The 22,583-nt window shown below is 41.9% G+C and overlaps 1 protein-coding gene across 3 annotated transcripts in view; it reads left to right on the top strand.

The window, feature by feature from the left end:
• LOC119649847 overlaps nucleotides 1-22,583 on the top strand; it is a 467,192-nt gene that overhangs the window by 425,937 nt on the left and 18,672 nt on the right. For all 3 annotated transcript variants that reach the window (XM_038052203.1, XM_038052201.1, XM_038052204.1), the window contains one exon: nucleotides 14,210-14,232. In XM_038052203.1, the coding sequence (XP_037908131.1) occupies nucleotides 14,210-14,232 (23 nt within the window). The remainder of the gene's footprint in view (nucleotides 1-14,209; nucleotides 14,233-22,583) is intronic.

The following is a 22,583-nucleotide window of genomic DNA, read 5'->3' as shown; positions in this document are numbered from 1 at the left end:
CAAGTATTACAGCAAATTAAAAGGTTTTCTCCATAACTGCACGTGCAATTGTCCATTTTCAACTAATTTATATGCAATTTTGCAACATTTTGCATTTAGTTTTTGCGTGCGATAATGAATTAAATGAATTTACTGTCGATAGGAGGAAGGCCGTTGATCGTTCAATGGATAGCCAACCCGAAATGCAATGAAATTATCCAAAATTGGATATGGAAGAAGAAAAGGAAGTCGATAAACACAACACAACGGACAAACGTATTTCTGTCAAATATATTTACGTAAACGATACAAAGTGCTCGTAAAAATGCATTTTATTTATTTATGCATTTCGATTCGTATTTTAATTATTTAAAAATGGTTATTTCGGACTATATAGAACAAGGTGCATCCGGCACAGCCAAGATGGAAGCAGAGATGTTGGATAAAAGTGTGCATGAGAATCTTCTAAAAATGGATTATGAATATAAATAGATGTGGAAGCTATTTGTCCCTGGAGAGTTATGCCATTTATTTCCGTCATTTATTATCTGGATAAGCTGGAAGCGGAGCTCATTCATAATTACCTTTCTATGAGGCGAACAAACTCCCATTTCAGCTAATCTCAACACATACAAGGAACTCAGGCAAATTTCCCCACGACTTGCCCTAGCATCCTTCCACAAAACATATACCCTCCCGAATAACCAATCGTCCTTGCTAACCACTTCATCTCAGATATGGACTGACCTTACGGCTAAACACCTTTGGAGCATGACTGATTTGTGGAATCTGTGCACGCTCCTCGACAACGATAACGACAGTCCTCAAAATGTGCTTTTGTACTTTGGAAGCCAAGTGGTAGCAGGTCCGGATTCGGCGTCGGATTGCTTCTGAGGACTACCGCAAGGCGCGCTCTCTTAACCGGGAGGCCAGTTTCTGACAAACCTAACTACAAAATTCCGGGCCAGGTTAAGGAGCATCACAATTGTACATGCTACGCACCAACGGAGACTTCCGATATAGTGGAAAAGGATACTTTTTACTAGCAATTAAACGCAGTTCAGAGGCAAGTTCCTAAAGGTGATATTATAATCATGATGGGTGATCTGAATGCCAAGGTGAGATCTGACAACACCTTGCTCGGATATGTGATGGGGTAACGCGATTTTCGTGACCGCAACGGTAATGGTGGGAGCTTCTTTGATTTTTGCGACTTCCACCAAGGTGGCATATTATTCCAGCACAAAGCCTGTCATAAAGTCAGTTTGGTTTCAATTGACCGCCGCCGAACACACAACGTCGACAACTTCACGGTCAATAGTAGATTTAGGAGTTGTCTCCTGGATGTGCATAACAAGAGAGACGCTAACATCGGGCTCGGTTTGCGTGTTACGACCACCACTTCTCGCAGATTTAGGAAGCTGCTACCCCCGAGTTCAACATCGTGCGCTTGTATGTCACAGCTGTCGCTCGACAGTGGGAGGGCCATCTTGTAGGTCGAACGACATATAGGGAATTATCCGCCTGAGAATATCGATGAGCATCGATATCGGCCATCAAAAATGCTATTATCTCGGGTGCTACTCAGGTTGACGGCCACGTCCGAGAAGTTCGGCGTATTGTTTGCCGTGGCAAGGAGGAATTTGCTATCGCGGTAGCCAGGGAAGCGGAAGATGTCGCAGATGCAATGATTTCAAAAATGTTTCCCGCATCATGAAAGAACTTGTATGTGGTCGCAAACCTTTCGATGGTTCTGTGAAGGACGTCAGCGGTCGATTTCTCATCCACGATGACAAACAACTTAAGAGGTCGAAAGAGCACTTTACCATGGTTCTTAACAGATGAAGTTCCTCCTCTTATGGATGAAAAGATTAGTCACCTTAACATGGGGATACGGACTGTTCCTCGAAGCAGAAAGGAAATCGTTTCCGCCATCAATGCACTTAAACTGAGTAAAGCCGCTGGGCTTGAAGGTCACCTCATAGAGTTATTTCTCACTGCAATGTAGAGGGTCTACACGGGAACGATGCAATTCACCACGAAGTGAAACTCACCCACCCGAGTGGCTCGCCTACCTGTGGGTCACGAGATTGGCGGAGCAATCGGGAACCAAAACGGCAGTGAGAAGTGATGTAGAAAAATAAAAAAAGCTCAATCATCCGTAGTTTATATATTAATTAGATATATATATAATCAAAATGTCCTTGTTTTATAATTATGTTTTACGAATAAGACATGATTTCAATTACTGGGCAAACGTAGTAAAAAATTATTTGTGAATCCTACAATTGGTGACCCCAAGCGGACTCAATGAACATCGAATTCCGTTGCGCAGGTTTTCCTCCGGTCTTGTCTGATCTCAGCTAATGAAACCATCACGAATGCATCGTCAACAATAAACACAATTCCAACATCAGCGGCATCTTCATCACCGTCAACGGCACTCCTTTGTGGAGGTTTAGAAGCAAGAAACAAAAGTACATAGCCACAATCTCCGTCATCCGGAGTTTGGCACAGCAACAATAGAAGCTGAAACAACAGCACCCGCAAGTTAGGTCATTCAAGGTACTTATGGATTCCCATTTAGTGCATAGTAATAAGGGTTTCGAGGTACTCGCAGTGCCCCTTCAATATTTGGTCTACGTTATCACAACGACAACAACCGCAACAACAGTAACTCCAGGAGCAGCAAGTATCAGCGTCGTCAACATAGGGCAAGTTCCAATGAGTTCATCTGGCCGTGCATGCTATGTGAAGTGGTATTGCATGCTTGCAGTATTTCGTCACCGACAGCAGTGGCAGATTCTCAATAACCTTCGAGAATATTTGATTATTTTAAAAATTTGATTATTTAAATTTGAGTTGTTGAACCAACAAAGTTGGGCAGACTGTACCTCTGTAGTCCAAATGGTTCTCCTGGTTTTCACTCCGCTGTCGGCAATGGGGCTTGAATAATTCCGCTCCAGGTGTGAGTTCCGCTTTGGTGATTGTGTTTTTCGTTCGTAATGGGGTTCGGAAGACTATTCATTTTTCTTTTCTAGATTATTCGTTTTTACGAATGTCAATTACTCACTCCCTGTGGCTGCAGTGTCGATACGTGTGCCACCCTTTTGACAACGTAACCCGGCTGCCGAGGAATCGATTAAGCTCGTCGCCGACGTTATGGAAGAGGGTTCCTACTCGAAGTTAAAGGGCACCCTCATCAAGCGTCTATCGATAAGTGAGATGGCAATCACTTTTTGACGGAACTCACCTTAGTCGACCACTCCCCGAGCCAACTGCTACGTGAGATGAAGCAGTTGGGCGGGGATAAGGTTGGTAGCGAGTTCCTGAAGTCGTTGTGGTTGTAGCGACTTCCGGAAAGCACTCAGGCCAATTTGGCCTGTGCGGACTCCGGATCATTGGAGGTATTAGCAAACACTGTTGACAAAATCGACGAGATTCAAGCGTGCCCCGTGGCGAATAAAGTGTCGCGGGAAACCACGCGCCAAATTGTTGAGCTGCTGTAGACGGTGGCATCCCTCGCGGCTACCGTCTCCAAACCAGCGGCAACAGTTGAAGCTTCGCGTTCGGGTGATAGGTCCCGAAGTCGTTCGCGGTCCGCCAACCGAAATGGGCGCACGGGGTCTTCAACGAGTCCAGCGATTTGTTGGTACTACCGTATCTCTGCTGACAAAACAAAGAAATGTGTCAGGCCGTGCTCGTTTATGATTTCAAGAAACTAAACATATTGAAAGTTCCGGCGGCGGCTACCCAGAACCCAGCTCCAGGCCGCTTAACAATTTTCGATCCTTTAAGTAAGCGCTTTTTCCTAATCGACACAGGCGCAGATGTATCAGTTCTCCCGGTATCGCGGAATCACAAACTGATTCCATATCAACTCAAAGTAGCAGCGGCAAATTCTTCAACCATATATACTTACGACTACAGGCAAGTGGACGTAGGTCTGGGACTTCGATGAACGTTCTCATGGGGTTTCGTAGTAGCGAACATCAGTAGTCCTATATTAAGCGCAGACTTTCTTAACCCCCATGGGTTGCTAGTGGATCTGCAGAATATGTCTCTTATAGATACCGTAACTTCGCTCAGGACTTCAGGAAAACTTGCCACCTCTTCTACTGTCAGTTTTTTGCTCATTTTTGAAGAGGTAGCCAACCCTCGCATTTTTGCGCGTCTTCAAAAATACAGCAAAATAACCACCGAAAGTAGTCTCTCGAAGCCAGCTAAGTATGATATACAGAACCACATCCGCGAAGCTAGCTCTCATGTTTTCTTGAAAGTGCGTCCATTGCCCCCAGAAACTTGCTGTTGCCTCTTTCATTATGATCGGTTGTCAAAAATTCAATTTTATTCAGGTTCAATCTGGGACCGTTCTGCATGAGGAGAGTATTCAATTTTTGAACAAGTTGCTCGAGATAGGGTTTGGCATTGAACGCTAGGAAAACATTATCTACATAAAGCAGCATTTAGGGCACTGGACATTGGTTGTCCCGTCTGACAGCGTCCACAACAAGAACAAAGAGTAGTGGTGGGAGGGCGATTCCTTGATGAACTCAGTTTTGGTACATCCGTCACACTTCGCACTTAGGCTGGCGAATATAATAGATTTTCTCTTGCTTCTCAAGCTAACTTATTATTTGACAATAATATACTTCTTCTCCAGGCTCAGGCTGCCTCTTCAAATCGTTGATGAATCTCCTTTTCAGTTCCACTATATAAAAGTTATGTGGGCCTCTTCGGACTTTTTGTCCATTTACTAGGTGTTTACTATTCAATTCCTTAACGACGCTTCGGTGTCCTAATTTCAAATCACAAATCGAGAAATTATACATTTGTTTTACACCTAACCAATACCTGGGCTAACTAATAACCACAATCTATAATGGCAAAATTAGGCCCGGCTGCTAGCAACTATGTTATCTTATGCTCTATTCTATTGAATAGAATTCAGAATTCCAAAAATCCTTGGGCATTCATATGTTGATAAATGAATTTCAGCAATCAACATCCCATACTTCCCAAAAAAAAGAAAGAAGAGACCCTTTCTCTTGAAACTCGATAAAAACTCGTCGCCATCACCTCAACCCCATCTCCTTAAGAAGCTAAGCTCGCAAAGTGATATTTTGACATCGTCATGGTAAAGTTTGATTTACCCCTGCCATCGGGGGGAGAGAAGATTGGCTTACTAATGGGCTTGTTGGTAACATGAAAGCGGCTCCTTTGGGGTTCCTTCTTAAGTAGGTATGACCACCGTTTTTAGCGAGCTAAAAAAAGAGGACCTGCTACTTCTTTTTTCCTAGTCTCCTTATTCCCTCCACCACCCCCTCCCCCCCTTTTGGGAGTCCATAACTTTTTATGGAGAGATGAAAGCCGGAATTTTTCAACGGGTTGACCGAAAAACAACCTCCCTCCTAACCTCCATATCCTCCCTACTCCATCCAGGGGTGAGATTTAATATTAAAACCCATCGATTTCATCCCAAAGAAGTTCCATTGTGAAGACCCATAACTTGTAAAGTGCCCCGGTAATTTTTTGACAATTAGGTTACTCAACCTACTTTTCAAAGAATTACAAAAACCTTGAATGACCGCAATATCGCTGTAGAAGCTAATGACAAAGTGCTGTTCCTAAAATAGTCAAAAAATTCGACTGACTCTGCTATTTGTCCCGAATTATCCTATTTGATAATAGAACGGACAATTTATAAAGAGGTTTTTTAAAGGAAAGTCACAAAATGTGTTATTTTTGTTGGCCTGGGCTTTAATTTATTGCTGATGTCTTAACCTCCATTAAAGACTCAAACAAGGATACCGTAAAATCTATTAGTTATTGGCTCCCCATTGGCATCGATTCATCAATTACGCATCCCATAATCATAAAGGCATTTAATTTATGTATTTTATGAATTTTTTTATTGCTTCTGGGGAAGCTGCTATATAAGAAACTATTATTTGATTGCTTCAAATATGCATATGACAATAAAGTAGTCCTGATGGGATCTTGGCTATACCCCATTTGATGATATTTATGAACCGAAATGTTCATCTCTGCTTTTTTCATGCATGTATAAAACCACCCCCTAAACATTTTAACAAAAGGAAACCATAGTTTTTTTTAGGTAAAATTGTCCATTTCTATCTCTTATTTCGTATTCGCTTTAAATCTTTTATTTCACCGGTAACCAAAGGCACATATATCAAGGCAATTTTACGTCTATAATTCTCAATAAACCAAAAATACAACAAAAAGTGCAACATTATCGTATCTAATATATTCACATTAGAAACCCATTCACGTCAACTTCATTTAAATCAATTCCTATCAAACTGAAAGATCAGAAAATTCAAATTAATATTTTCGCATTCTTTATTCTTTAAATAATATTTTTTTCTATTTATTCTATCACGGATGATCGCCTCCATGTTAATAAAATCCAAGACTCGCTTAATGGCAAATTTGTATGCATTGGGTCGCCAATCGGAATTATTAATCGAGTGCAGATTAGCTCTCATATTAAACGCCTACACGTTATTCAAAACACCGGTTCGTCCCTCTGTCCAGTCCGTCCGTCCGTCTGTCCATCCGTTTGCCCACTCACATGATCATGGAATCTGCTGATCGTTGATCCTCTTTCGAATTTCTTGCACGTACCAAAAGTGAACGTGCGCTCCGGATACAATTGGATTATCTGCTATCGAACATTTAAATACTTTTATCTGAATAATTTTATTGTTTGCACAATGTTCCATGTGGTTCTATAAAGTGAACGAGGAAAGATACTATGAAGGAATATTCTCTCAGTTGACCGGGCTATCCATGCGAGGCTCCATGTTATTGTTTTCAAATGTTCTTAGGCCTTCAGCTTCTAAGGATGGGCTCAGATGATAGCTAATCACTTCCTGCGTATTAACGTTTGTTTTCACTCAGTTATGTCCAATTCCCTTCGTTCTCAAATGCATAAAGATTGCCCAAGTACCAAGGTTTGTCGACGTTAGCTAGGGGGAATGGCTTCAGCAATGTCTAATGTAGGTGTTTCTATCGCCACTCGTACCTTGATCGTATCTTCGTGGTTTATAGTAATTGCAAAACTATGTTCACTCGTCAGCCCAACATATTGAATTGACCAAGCAATCGACATAAATACGTTTAAAATAAACGGAAACAATACAGCGATATTGGAATTGCTATGTTTCAAATATAATCAACAGAGAATACCAACGACTTCCTCTATTTTGAAAAGTAAAAAGTATTTTAATATAAAGGACTAGGCAAGTTGGAAACTTTCAGTTTGTGTGAGGATGAACTCTGAAGTGTTGATACCCTCAGATGACAAGATATGACTGTCACCAAAAACTTTGCTAATTTCAGATCAATGGGATACAAACGTAGATTAACGATTAACCAAGTGTGCGGGACGCTACCAAAAGCCTTGGCATAATCAATAGAATAACTAAAGTAATTTCTTTGACCTCTAGTTACCTGCAACAACCGAGTCGATAATAAGTTGCTCTTTGCTCGGTAGCTCTTCTGCTCCTCGAACATCAGTATTGGTCCCGACTCCATTAATAATAGACGTTATGATTTGTAGAGATATGGTAAGCTAGTAATCGGTCTTGTGAATGCGAGGTCCTCTTTAGGAATAAGGTAGATGATGCCCGCACTGAGGACGGAATTTACTCCGACTGCCTAATGATCTGATTTATGCTATATGCTATATGGTGAACCCTTGTACCAGAAAAGTTGTACCCAATTCAGACTAGCGCCTCTCCAGTTCTTCGGCTCTTCGAACCTAAAGTTCCGTAACATCCGTAAAACTCATGTTCGACATAATGGCAGCTGCCTTCAGCGGTAATCCACTCGGTATGCCCACCATGCTGCACTGTGCTGGTAGGATTGGCTAAGTGATCTGGAAAAGCTCCGCTGGTTCCTTGCGTATGTTACATTCTGCATATCTACTTTAGTGTGTCCAAAATTTCAGTCATAGCTGTCCCACTGTTAATTCCGGTAAACCCTCTACACTTTACTTTTTACCCGTTTGGCACCGCCATTGCTGATTTAAGTTAACCTACCAATATTCTGCCGTAATGAGTCCCGCCTACATTTCACATGAATTTTTCATGGTAGATCTCTTCGGTCACTCAAACCAATAACATGAAAGCCAATCTTCTGGCCGTGCAATCTAATAGCCGCAACTACACCACAAAACTCGAGTGATTGTAGTTGCAAGAGCAACATATCAGCAGACAGCCGAGATGCAATTTCATCATTGATCAGAGATAGAATTCTCGCAGTTGCTAGAGATACATAGAGCACGGGAATACCTGGTCTATGCAAAGAATCCATTTTCGCAAATTCTATACACGCTCTTCGGAATTCGTCCCGAACCGCAGCAGAAACTTCAGCCAGGCAGTGCAGAAGAGTGCTTCGCCGAGTAATGAAACTGTTGCCTGCAATGCTGCGTGGTGGTCTTGATGTTCCGCCTCTGCCGATCCTTGATCACCAGTTTCGCTTCCACAATGACTTCAAATCGAACACGCTTCCTGATAACTGCCGGGATATTCTCACTGCAAGTAATAAAACAGTACTGGTTTGCAACCCTCTGAACGAGGACGTGTGAAAAATGTATTTCGACCAAGAATGTCAAATTGTTCAAGCACCTGTAATTTTTTGCCAGGAACTGCAGGGTCTTAAATACACTGAGGACTGAGGTAGGGTTTATCATGAAGGTTTTGAAAATGACTTAATTGACAATACAAATGGCTAGCACTGTGGAAACTAACCTTTTACTTGTTCTAATGAAGCTCTGGACCAAATTGAGCCTTAGCCTACAAAATACGCTTTGCCCCAACCATTTCAATTTAACTATCGCACCCTCTACTTTGTAAATCTCAATTGAGTCCTCTCAACGTTGCAGTGGTTTTCCCAGTGATTACTTTCCTTGAGCTTTTTCCTCCAGTTTGCGCTTGGGAATTGGGCACTTCGATCCTTCACGTATCATTCTCAAAACCCACGTGTCCACGCTGGAATCGGATCTTGCAAATAATCAATCATCCTGACGAAAAAAACATACCTTGAGGACTCCTATAATCCTAAATTTTCAACTCCTTTATCAAGTTCCCGCAAAACTCTCAGATGACCAAAATGCCATCCCAATCTCAAAAATTGTTTCACTTGTGTGGAGAAGAACTTCCGCCCCCAGTGCTTGTTAACGAAGAAACAACAATCGAGTTAATCCCCGTCGCAGAGAGTTAGATAACCAAAAGCATAACAAAAAGGATCACGAAAATTCAATCTTCTTCATTTGAAATCAAAAAGCAAAGTAAGGATGAATCAGTAAGGACCGAACGGCATAGCATATAGCCGATTACCTCCTTATTTCATCAAAGATTCATCTCATCCGTTACTTCATCCCTACGAAGAAAAAGGAGTATATCATTTTTTAATTACTGAATCGAACAGATAGGCATGGAAGGACACTCCACAGTAGCTCGCCCCACGTTGGGCGCCATTTGTGTATATAATCAGATTCAAGGAATAAACCCGAAAATTTATTTAAAAACAGCAAAACAAACTTATCGGTCGATATACACTGAAGAAATTAGTGGAAGACTACTGAGTATAGCACACTTCCTTTTAAAATATGACATGGGAATGGGTAAATTGGAGAATAGGAACTATTAGGACGAAAGAAAACGAAGAAATATTGCGTATTATTAAACGCATTTTACCGTCAGCTTGTCTCTGGATAAGGCAAAGAAAATGTTGTCAATGTTGGAAAGCCGCGGCCACTGCAATTGCTATCGACTCTCCGGTAACAGCTGCCGTGTAGAATACTAGTAACAACTCAACCATGACATTTGACCTGTTTGCCAGCCTGAATATTGGTGTTATGATATATTCCCAAATTAGGCGCTATGAATCTCCCGAACTGTGAATTGCTCCATTGTGGTTTAATTTTTGAATCTTGCAAGATCTAATAGAGTGGCCAAATTGTTACCGTTTTCTGATCCATCCTACCTGAGACTTAGCTCTTGACCTTGTGTCAATAAGGACATTGTCATGAACGGTTGCCGACCCTTCGCTGGAAAATGGAAAATGGCACCTCATTACCAGCATCAAGGACCATAGGGAAGTGTCCGCTCGTTTGCACCTGCCTTTTCGTAAGTATCCTTTTCGCAACTAATCGTCCTGCAATATTACGGAAAATACACTCATAGAGATCTGGAAACGCATCGACTCACGGAAGCGTTTGTTACCCCATGTGCCCATCGGTGGTTGACGGACTTGAAGCTTTTTCGGCATGATCTGGCTACTGAAACAATAAAATTTTGTCGACAACGCAGGACCATTTTGCTAAGACACTGATGATGGACTCAAAGACTACATTGTTTCCATGCTTCTTTCCACAGGGCTTTGTACTGCTCCCGCTGTTGCGGAACGTTACATATAATGATATTTTCAACCTTCAACAAGCCACGATAGTGGCTAACGTCAAAGACAGCGTTGGTAGAAGTTAAAAAACAGGTCCTAGGTAGTAGACTTAAGAAAGCCCCTAGGAGAAAAGCGAGCCACGTATCACCGGTACAAGTCGAGACAGAATAAGAGTTCTCGGGAGATGTAAGCCTAGTTCTGCCAAGGCGATAGTTGTAGGGTGTATCAGGAATCAGCCCCTTCGAACCCCTAGTTGAGTAATGTGGATTGCACCAGTACTAGTAGATCGTCACCTTGAGTAACCACAAATCCTCCTTGAATTCCGGGATCATCTAAGCATCCGTCAGGCTCCAGAGAATCGTATTAGAGACTTTTTCTCCGAAAGTGCACCCGTTCCTGACTACTGCAGCCCGCGCTCTTGCACACGATGCGCTGTGCTGGTAAAAGTTTCCGAAAAAAGCAATAAAATTCACAGAATTGATGAAATAGCAGGGAAGGAGTAAAAGTTGAGCGCGTTTGGGTGGAGTACGAAAATCCATCACTCACCAAAATGCCTAGAGAAAGAGGCATCAAGGGCTAAAAAGCGGAACAAGACACATGTATACCCTCAAATAAAGGGGAAGTCTTTCAAAGTGATATTTCGGGAAAAGCCCAAAGAAAGTCGCTATAACTGATCAAGTCGAATCGAAAATAAACCGGGTGCGAGCGTAATTGACTGTCCTCGCTGGAGCAAAAAAGGAGACGGTTATCAAAAAATGTGTGACAGTGGTGGACGTCACGCGGTCGACCTTGCTTCAGAACAAGTCAGCAAAGGCATAAAAAAAGAAACTGGGAGAACTCCTGAATCGCATTTCATTCTACAGGCGGACATGGACAGCAGCGAAAGATAAAATGCAGAAACAGCCGGGCTTCCAAATGAGAACACCGTGTGCACCGATCGAATTGCAGACAGTCCACTGCAAGGCGAACTGGGGAAGCTGTGAACAGTAAATCGCCGACGGAAAGGAAGACATTTGCAGAAGTTCTCAGCGAGATCCTCCGACGACACACTGTGGAAACAGCCAGGTAAGTCATAAAGCAAAGACTTGCAGTGGAGAAGAAAATTGTGTCCTCTGCTGGGAGGATTGGACATACTGCGAGCTCGGGACAATGGAATGCACTAGGAAGCGGCGAGTATGAGCCGAAAACTACAAATTAACATGCACCAAAGTGCAACCGCTCACGAGTTGCTGGCGCGGTTTGGTGCGAAGGTAAAAGCTGATCTAATTCTAATCAGCGAACAATACCAGAACACGGACCCAGTTTCTTGACATCCCAACTTATCGGGTACTGCTGCCACCTGATTTCGAGTTCTTGCACAAGGTCGATGGGGTTGCTTCGTCTGGGTTCGATTTTTAGGGATAATGTTTTTTTAGCATTTATCTAACACCGACTAAAGCTATGCCGAACTTTCGACTCAGGCTTGATACTGTGAAGGGCGCCGTTTTGCGCGCAGAAGGGCGGGTCCTAGTAGGAGATAACTTCAATGCATACACCCTTGAATGGAGTTTGCCTCACCCAGGCTTCAGAAAAAAATGAACCCTGGAAATGTTAGCGAGAACCGGGCTCAGAGTTTTAATTTCACCCAGGTTGCGAAGAAAACATTCCTGACGTAACTTTTCCATCGGAATCACTGGCGGCGTCACATTTATGGACATTTGGCGCGTTTTGAAAGCTTCTCGGCAAGTAGCCGCTAATATATCGCGTTCGAAGTGGTTGACGCTATTTGTCAGTGTAAACAAGTCCGGCTCTACCCCTGTGTGGAACGTCGCGAAAGTAAATACCGGGAGGGCGCCACTGAAAGGCACATGGTGGTAGTGATGCAGCTGATACTGTTGTAAATTAATTGGTAAACCTGATAACAACAACCTGTGAAACTTCGATGTTCTCGAGGGCACCCAGTTGGAATTTGCCTATTATGTACTGGCGTGTGGCGGAAATTGGCGTCCTGTCAAAAGAATGTCAGAACCTCCACCATTTGGTACAATGTTTAAACACCCGGAAGGACGCATGCACGATAATAGAAGAGGACAAATCTGCTAAAAGGAGACTTCGCAGCGCGGTAAACTAAAACAAAGCTCGCTGCTGGTAGAACCTAATCGATGAGATGAGTAAAGATCGTGGAGATTCCTATACCGTCAACCTAAATACCTTGAATTAAAGCTCGGCTCGAAGATAACCTCCTTCGAGCAAATCAAGGCAACGGCGGATAATTCTGGAATTGGGGTCTCGGCCCTAAATCGGTCAATAACGAATGTTAGGAGTCCTGTATCTACTAAGAGACGTCTTCCTTTGGATGTCACGCCATCCGTACTATTTTACGGTGCGGCGGTATGAAGTTAGCAAGGAGACGTATCGTAAGCGGCTTGCCCATGTACAGAGATAGGATGCTTTGGACAGTGATGGTGATCGCAGAAGTGATCCCCCAGCTGAGAAGATGGAAGATTCTGAATTGTATAGCATGCAGTGGAGTTTCACCTCTTGCGGATGATTTAGCAAGCCACCGTAACCCACAGATGCAGACTGCTCCTCCAAACAGGAGTGAAATTACCTTTGCTAACGCACTCTAACGGAGGTAAGCCGCCCGCCTTGACTATCCCCCAGTGGAACTTTTCAATACAGCTCCTGCAGTCTCTGCAAAGTTTCTTCTTAAACTCATTGGTAAATCTTTGGGATCTAAGGTCTTTCGCAATGACTGGAAAAAAGGAGTAATCATTGCGATTGTGAAGGACACCTGTACTGAGTGCGACAGCTGGAGGTGTCATATGTCAGCAGACACAGGAATAACCAATTGAAAGAGGTGGAGGTGGAGATTTAGAAATGGCTTTTAGTCCGGATGTTTTTTCTTTTATAGAACTAGAACATACCTCAAGGTATTTGGTGCAGTCTGCTTGGCTTGTGCCAACTTGTTTGGCCGTCTCATATCAAGCTCTCTTCCATTTAATGTGAATTAATCGCGGGAGGCATACAGTTTAGGTTATAGTTGACTTGTAGATTTAATTAGGTTTATAAAGCATAAAGGTAAAGCGATTTGCTGGGATGAAGCACTTAAACCAAAAACAACTTAAACTTTCAAACATAAATTATCCTCAATAGTTTGGTTGCTTTTACAAAGCAGACCTAGGATGCTTCAGTTGATCGTTGACCTGATCCTACTTGTCCATCAAAAGTAACCATTAGACACATAGACCATTCCCTGTCAGGTTTACTAATGGTCATACCGACCTTACTTGTTCGACGACCTCTCTTACATACAAATCACCTCCCCCCACTTTGCATATAAAATCCCTCCTGTATCTAAAGTCATGAGTGCACTTTATTGCATTAAGTGCTTAGTTCAAACTCAGTTATCTATAATTTTTTTGCCAGCAAAGCATTTGAATCAGCGCTTCCCTACCTGTCCACTCTTGACAGTCCATCCTGAAACCGCGGTTACTGTCTCCAACGTGATAAATAATCCTCACTTTTCTGCAATAAACAAATTTTATTAGCGTTTGCGTGTTAGCCCATGTTTTATATTTACATTAACATAATATAAGAATTATAAAATTCTTCTGATTTGTAGGAATTTTTACTTTAAAAAAAGAAGCATTTACTGCATAAAATTTTCTTTAGTTTTAGTTTCTCACATTCTTCCACGAATAATCATTGGTGATTCGTTTATTTCATGCAGAACTCAAAATGAATACAAAATGTATCTCACTTTTATTGCCATATTCTATTAGAACTCGCATTAACATATGTTTATTGTATTTTCCAGATTAAAATCAGCGAATAGTAATGGTAAGTAGTCACATCTAGTTTACATACATAAAACGTGGAATACCAAACATGATTTGTATAATACTCACCAAGACTTTGGTTTTATTCCAAGTAAAGAGTCCTCCATTTTACTTCGATTTTCCGAAGTAAGTGTACATTATAGAATGTCATTCACATGGAAAAATTGTCTTGCACCTGAAATAAGCCAAGGTGCCTCTGTGAAAGGGGCTATCTCTATGAGCCCCGAGAAAACCTCATCAGCTCCTCTCCACCATTCGACCATACCCTTGGCATTGTTGTGTGCACGAACTCCTTATTGACTGTATCTTCCTAAAAGCATATTCTCCTAATGCCCACCCCAAGAAGGCTGTATTCTTGGCCCACCCTTCCTCCCAAGACAGTAGCCCTAGAAAAGTGCGAAGAAATCAACTTGTCTAATCTCATTAGAAAGGAGCATGGACACTGGGAAGTATTCTTGAACGTTTATTGAATGCTTGGTAATCTCCTTCACTTCATTCTTGGAAAGCTTCTTTCCGCTTGAGTGTTTATGAACAGGAAATCACAAATCACACTAATCGATGAGGCTTAAGACTTAGTTGTTAATGACTTTCAACTTGAAATATTAACGAAGAAAGTTACGTAAATATTAGCCAAGAATGCAAGAGAAGGAGGAATGTATCGTTCATTTATATTAAGCTGCAAAACAAGCAAAATTCGCTATCTGGAGTTGATGCAATGCAGACCATTCATTACTTTATCGCCACCATGATTGGGAAAAATAACTTTATTATTCATGATTTATGAATTAAAAATGGGATGGACCCAGAACAATTTTTTAACCATTGTAGTAAAAATCCGGAACATGAATCAACATCAACATGAGTCAAACAGACTTTTGGTAGGGGTTAACAATTATCGTAAAAAAAAATACGAAGCACAAAATTTTCATTTACCCTTCAATCATAAATGTCATCCGATTCAAATAACTCATCGAAACCTTTGCATAAACATTCAAACATTTTCAATTACACTATTTTCAGTAAATCATGTGGAACGCATACCAAAAGGACAGAACACAAACGATACCCATCGAAAATTTGAACCTGGATGACCCTCTGAGATGAAGGATGTGTTCTCAGCCTAATTATTTGCAGTTGGCACCCTTGTGGGAGTTTCATGGTGGTTGAGGTTGTACCCATATCGCAGGCAGAGTTCCTTATAGGCTCGAGCGTTGAGTTGTGGTGTACAACTTGAGTGTCATACCCCTAGGTTCGGCAGAAGTGTTGGATAGGTCTCGCCACCACTGATATGAATACTGAGCACAAACTAGTATCGGCACGACAGGGCTCTGGTCCTAGCCTCCAAACAAACCCATGTCCGAAGAGGTTAATGGCATTATACCTTCACGGTGGGTACTCACGATAAACCCTCGGATCATGTGCCATCCAGCTTCAACCCGAATTATCAGCTGCCATACCTAGCGAATACACAAGTTCCTCTAAAACATCAGATATACACAAGAACCTACTTCAAGCCAATTCAAGAGTCTTCACCTATAAGAAGCGAAACAATTGTACCTTTACGTGCCACACAGGATGGGTTGAATTAACAGAAGCCAGAAACAAAAAGGCCCGCTTTTCAAGTGTAACATTTTTGTTTTGTCTTAGATCACGTGTGTTGCCATTCTTATATACATTGAAAGTAAACGAAAATACTTGGCTACTGCTCTTTCATGCTCTAAGCTGGCGAAGGATAACAGCTCCTGCCGTTTAATTCCATTCTTGAAAAAATCAACGATTCACGCCAACAGACTGACCATACAGTTTCAACAGATTTCCCATTTTCAACTATTCAGTACAATTATGAAGTGAAAGGTGATCTACACGATGGAAACCTGACTCTACTCTATGATCCTCCCCCCTCCAATAGCATTTCTTTCATCAAATCATATATGGCCATATCCTGGTTGAATTTTCCATTATGAAAAGTTTTTACCGTGCGTTTCCAAATATCCCCTCTGCTAATACCCTAGCACCGGCTGATCGATTAAGAGCTGATAAGCTGGAGTAGAGTTTTCAATTCGAAAGCGAGGCAGAACGCAACATAGAAACCAAATTGGAGCCAAGTTTTGGGAAATCATCTCTGATGAACATGAATTTGCCGCTGATTGGTGAACATCAGACGTGATCCAAGGAAAGCCATTGAAGTGGATTGCATTCACTACGATTTTATGCACCAGTATTGACGTCTTCTTTCTGATTTTTCTATAACGGAAAGAGCTCCGCGCACAGAATTTAGCAGGAAGTTAGGGCCGATTCACCTAGTTTTCCACTCTCAAGAGTGTGCTGACGGATAAATTACTGTAACGGAAGGAGTCGCGAGGAATAGGTTACTTCCAATAACCCCATGCAACGGTGTTGCTAGCGGAACTGCTTCGTGTCTGCCAAAACTCCTCCTTGCCTGAACAGACACTGAGAATTGGTTTGAAATAATAAAAACTTGTTTTTTTCCTTTTTCGCTGGTGTTGGAATTTTTTATTTTTTCAAATACCGATATTTCGGGAACCACTTGTTCCCTTCATCAATGCTAACAAGTCTTAGACTTGGACAAGTGGAAGTAGAACAAGGGGTTCCCGAAATATCGGTATTTGCAAAAATAAAAAATTTCAACACAAACGAAAAAGGAAAAAACAAGTTGCTCAGACAAGGAGGAGTTTTGGCGGACGCGAAGCAGTTTCGCTAGCCAATCGCTAGAAACACCACATAATTACATTCAGACTGAGAATTGGGTTTCTTTGAGCGTGTTTTGTGATAAATTCACATATTTAAGGGAATTCCATAAAGAAGCGCCAACGATCCAGAAAAAAACCAAATGTAACCGCCAGGAAATTCTGAGTTCATTGCTGGCCCCAGTTAACAAAAGGTTTCAGTGCATAGATTTGAAAAAAAGCATTATTTATTTCCTTAGCGCCGCAAAACTCTTAAAATAAGGGACATCCTCCAAAATCATGGCCTGGGGATGTCAAGAAAGGGAAGGAACCTCAGAGGCCACGCCTAACAAAACTTCTAAGCCAGGAGAAACATCGGTCGAAAATGTGAATCCTTCTTTTCGATCGCAACACACGGGTCCGAAGTTTTACAGCTCCACGCGCACGGTCAAGCCGTTTTTAAGGTTTTGTGTAAAACAAAACCTAATTAAAATCGTTTTATTGTTTGTCTGTCTGTCTCTCTGTCTTTTTTTAATGGTAGGTGGAAAGCTTCAAAAGCGACCGGTGACTTCTGCCATACGGTTATATGGGATCCCCGGAGGACTGCCTTACTTCGCGGGGCTGGATCAGTATTTAACTGTTATTCGAGATGGTAATCCTCTCCCTCCCTTTCTTCCTTCTAAACTTTCTTTATTCTTATATTCTTTATTCTTTCATACCTCAGTCTCTAGTATGTTTTCCGCTGATAAGTGGATATTGGCTACCCCTTCCATTTCCGTCCTATATGATGCGAACCTTGGGCAATACATGCTTCGTATCCTCCGTTGCGCACTCGCAAGTCGGGCAGTTGGGAGAATCTCCATGGCCAAATCGGTGGAGGTATCCTCAATAACCACCATATCCGCCTAGGAACTGCGCCCACGTTACCATGCCTCCGTTTATTCGAGTCTTCAACATTCGGTATCAATCTATGTATCCAGCGTCTTTTCTTGCTCTCATCCCGCCGTTTCTACCATTCTACCAGTGATAGATCCCTTGCCGACTGTCGTCGAGCAGCGTTAATTTCACCGTAAGGCCTCAGTCGCCAAGATTTCGATAGGCACCATCCCAGCTATTGTCCATGCTTCATCGTCGGACAAGCGCAGTCTGTTTGGAGGACACTACCTCGATTAGCCGCTACTATTCTTCTTCTGCTGTTAATATTACCTAGTACAGTTGCTCACAGAGGTGCTGCATACTATAACACCGAAGTAACAACTCTTGAAATGAGTTGTTGACGACTTTGGGGGCATCCTATATTCGGTAGCATTCTAGCGATCAACACAGCATTTTCAAACCACGACTTTATCTGCCATATTGTTTCGTTGACTATATTGTTTTCAACGTTACTTACTACGATTGTAATTCCAATGTCATCTGCAAATCCAATGAAGGTCGCACCGCCAGGGAGACGCAACGTCAGAACTGTATAATACATAATGTTCCACAATAAAGGGCCGAGGACTGATCCTTGTGGTACACCACAGATTGTTCGGTATTCTTTAGAACCCTCATCTGAGTCGCCTTTCTATTAGAACTTGGAATAATACGTATAAGGCACGTCACGGTACCAAGCCCTGGCAAGTACATTAACGACTTCTTTCCACCTCGCCGAGATAAAGGCGTTTTTACGTCGAAGGTTACCATTGCACAATATTTATTAGCTTCAATAACCACTTTCGCCAGATTTCTCTCCAAATTGACCCCATCGATCGTAGAGTTTGCATTCCGGAATCCAAACTGCCTCTCTGATAGGCCGCCTTCCTTTTCCGCTATTGGGAGAAATCTATTATAGATTATTCGCTCGAAAAGTTTGCCGATGGCACTTAAGAGGCATATTGGCCTTTACGACGATGGTTCGTTTGGCTGTCTCTCTGTCTGTTTGTCACACGCATTTTTCTCTGAGACGATTATAGTGATTGACACCAAATTTGATGGAAAATGGGGAAACTCTACCTCTAATTTAAGGGGTGTTCCCATACATGGAGGTGTACATTTTTTTCACCAAATTTGGTGATGTGGGGTATCAAACGAAATTTCTCGGCTAGTACTTTCCGAAGCCGGTCTTAGTTTTGACATTTATTGGAAAAATAAGAAGTTCGGAGAACAAAAATGATCATTTCTTTCTCGGACCCATTCTCAGAAGCTACCCATCCGAAAAATCTGAAAAGAAGTGAAGAAGCTGCCACTATATGCTGAAATGCCTTCCATACCGATATCTGCTCAAATAAACTTAATGATCGTATATTACTATAATTTTTAGTAATTGGCTGCAAAGCTCCCCATAATTTCATCCTTCCAGCAATATAGGCTATAACATATAATGGTCCCACCAAGCTTGGTATAAATCGGACTATTACCAACCAAGTTATAATACGTCAAAATTGCCGTTTCTTTGCAATCCTCTCCCTGCGATCCAAAGAACACCAAACTTCATAGCATCCCTTAACATCACAGCATTACCATTCAATAAAAATTACTCTTTTGGTAAGTAATATTCTGTATTGTCCGTACCGATATGATATCACATCAAAAAAATCACCAAACATCATCATATGTAGTAATGCGATTCTCACACCGTCCTTAGTACAGAAAATTCAGACGGCTGCTCGTTTGCAAAAATCATGATCTGGTATTCCTTACAATAGATATGGAAAACCTTTTTTCCCCTTACATGAAAGAAAATCCCATTCTTCATTTATTCGATAGTTGGCGTTGGGCCACGTTTTACGCCACAAATGTGATAAATTTGGTATAAATATCACTCTAGTGATGTTGGTCATATAACATCACATGTACAGTTAGGATAATGAAAGACGATGTTTGTAATATTTCATTATAATATCACTTTTCTCCAAAGTGATGTAATATCACATCACCTACTAAGGATGATACACTGCATCTGTTAACAAGCTACGAAAGATTACATCTGTCGCCCAAATGTATCAAATCAGGAAAGCGGCCATCAAGACCTTGTACTCAGCGACGACATCTTCCAGGCTGGTGGGGCAATGCAGACACGCGCTTAACCGTCTGGGCGGGACACTCAAGGTCACCGTCCTCTAGATCCCCCCGCATGGGAACATAGAGGAGAATGAGCGGGCTGACGGATTGGCTAGGCGAGGCTCTGCACTTGCCAGCCCTTCGGTGAATACAGTCGATGTTTCGCTGGTGGCTATCAGGGGCGGGGTCTACTCGCAGTAACTAGTAGCTGCGAGCCTTAGATGGCGGAGGCTTGCGAGCTGTGCCAAGTCAAGGAAAAATTGTCCAGCTTATAACATAGCCCGATCACAAGAGCTCCTGTGTCAGACCCGATTTGCACGGGGCACTGGCCCATAGAAGACCATGCATACGGCATGCCCTACGATTGGCAGGGAGAAGGAAGTGAAACCCTCATGCACTTTCTTTACGATTGCCCAGCTCTAGGTAGAGTCAGGCTACCATTTTTTAGGGACCTCAGAGAGATTTCTAGCTGGAGAGTGGGAGAGCTGCTTACCTTCGTGAATGCTACCTAACTCTGGAGATCCAGGCCGGCTAGACTCTGCCTCCCTGCTCTCATAACAGCAGTCACGGTCTTAAGAGTTTGTGGCATCAAAGCGGGGCACCACAGCTCTAATTGGGCTCCTCGGAGCGGCTACTGATACCTACCTACCTACCCTAAACGCTTTAAACTAGGAAGCAATCCCTATATGTCGCCGTTGTAATCAGGTAATAAATATTAACGAAACTAAATCGATTTCCCACTTGGATATGATATGTATGTTTCCCAACGGTCTACTCAATTACTACCGTATATCCTGAAAATTATTGGTTCATTTCTACAATCCCCAGTTGAATAAATCGGAGCTCACTACCTCGCCTGACTTCCGTTCGTAAGTATCTAAAATTGCAAGCTCATTGCATCTTCCAGAACGTCTAATATTAACAGGTTCTTATTCTCTCCCTGGCAATTACCATATTTGCAGCATCCATGCATGCACCAATAATACCAATAAATCAAAGAAAACAAATTAAAATGTCTTTTCTTCGGGGCATGAACCATCAGGAAACCCGGAAATCGTTCAGTAACCAATTCTTTTCTGTAACCTACTCGCATTCATTATATTCTCATCTAAGTTGCAGTGAGTACACCCTCCGCATCATAGGCTCAGTTGCATTGTGCATATGTGAACTGCAAAATTGCAACAACAACCGAAAGTACGAAATACTTGAGCCCAAAGATGGAGCTAACGGATTCCTTCGCAAGTGGCACTATATAAAAGATAGCGTACTATAGATTGAGAGGATGGGTTTATGTGGCTTCCATTAATGTAAAGAATACTTTAATTGCACATATTGCAAATCCGAATACTCATTGAGCTAACGCAACTTTCTATGCAACATATTGCAGTGTTTTAGCGATCGTTTCAGATTTTAGTTTTGCGTCGTTAAAGTGTTACCAAACAGCTTTATGAGGGTTCAAGTGCAGTTTTGACTTTACCGTAAAACAAAAATATTATTTATTGAGTAATCACTGAAATTGACGAAGTGGATTCCACACTCCTACTACTGGCGCTTTCCAATAAGATGAATATATTTATGAAAGATAAGATAACATTCCAAGAACTGTTGGCATTTTAAACGGTCCAAGTAGGTTGTGGGAGGCAAATGCCATCATAAACACAGCAGAAGGTGATAAAGTGAACCGCTATGTTGCAGTTTCCTCGATTTACATCCTTAGTTTAATGAAGTAGTTTAGAATAAATTTATCTAAATTTTGACCCCCTTCGAAATCGACAACTCCACCGATCGCAACAATACGTACTATAGATCGTGAAATCATCCCATTTTCGTATCTATACAGATCGTTCCCATAAGCCATTCAGGTAATTGCTAAATAAGCTGTGATCCATGTTTACCGATGAATCCTAACAATTAACAGCCGCGTAACCAATAAATTAATGCTACCTAAATTGGTAAAAGTTGCACACACAAAGATACATCAACAAGTCATCCTCGTGGTGAAAGAAAATCCGCGCGTAATATGCAGTAGTTCCCGATGCCACCTTTCCTTGTTCATGGTTGCGGAAGAGGTACCGGGGTCAGTTTAATTAAATTGTTGGCGCAGATAAGTCTTAAACTTTCTCCTTATGCATGAGTTCAAATTACATGAGGTCGCGGTTATTTGGCCGCGGCATAGATTGGTGGAGGCGGTCACCAAACGCCTTCGCACAGAATGAAATTGCTTTTTCAACATATTTTCAGACGATGATCTTGCTGATGATATAAATCATACACGCGACTACATATATTACGATGTGCAGAGCAACCATATGTGTAGCGATTGTAATGTTTCTATTATAAACTTTGGAAGACTGACCTGATAGTGCAGTCGCGATCAAATCTTAAGGTAAATTAATAAAGGGAAAACCGTACTCGTGAGGTGTGCACGTTTCACCGATGGAAAGAGCATGTTGCCTTATGTAACGCGAACAATAAGAAATAATACTTCATTTATATCTTTAATTAGTTTTGGCTCCGCCTAATAACAATCCATTTGTCACTAACAATCAAATTGCTAAATCAATTTAATTAAATGTTTTGCGCCTTTAGATTTATGAAAAGCATCTTAGAAAGCCTTTCACAA

Source organism: Hermetia illucens, chromosome 2 (assembly GCF_905115235.1).
Source record: "Hermetia illucens chromosome 2, iHerIll2.2.curated.20191125, whole genome shotgun sequence".
NCBI lineage: Eukaryota > Metazoa > Arthropoda > Insecta > Diptera > Stratiomyidae > Hermetia > Hermetia illucens.
Note: the sequence above shows the minus strand (reverse complement) of the source record. Positions and strands in the feature narration are given on the sequence as shown.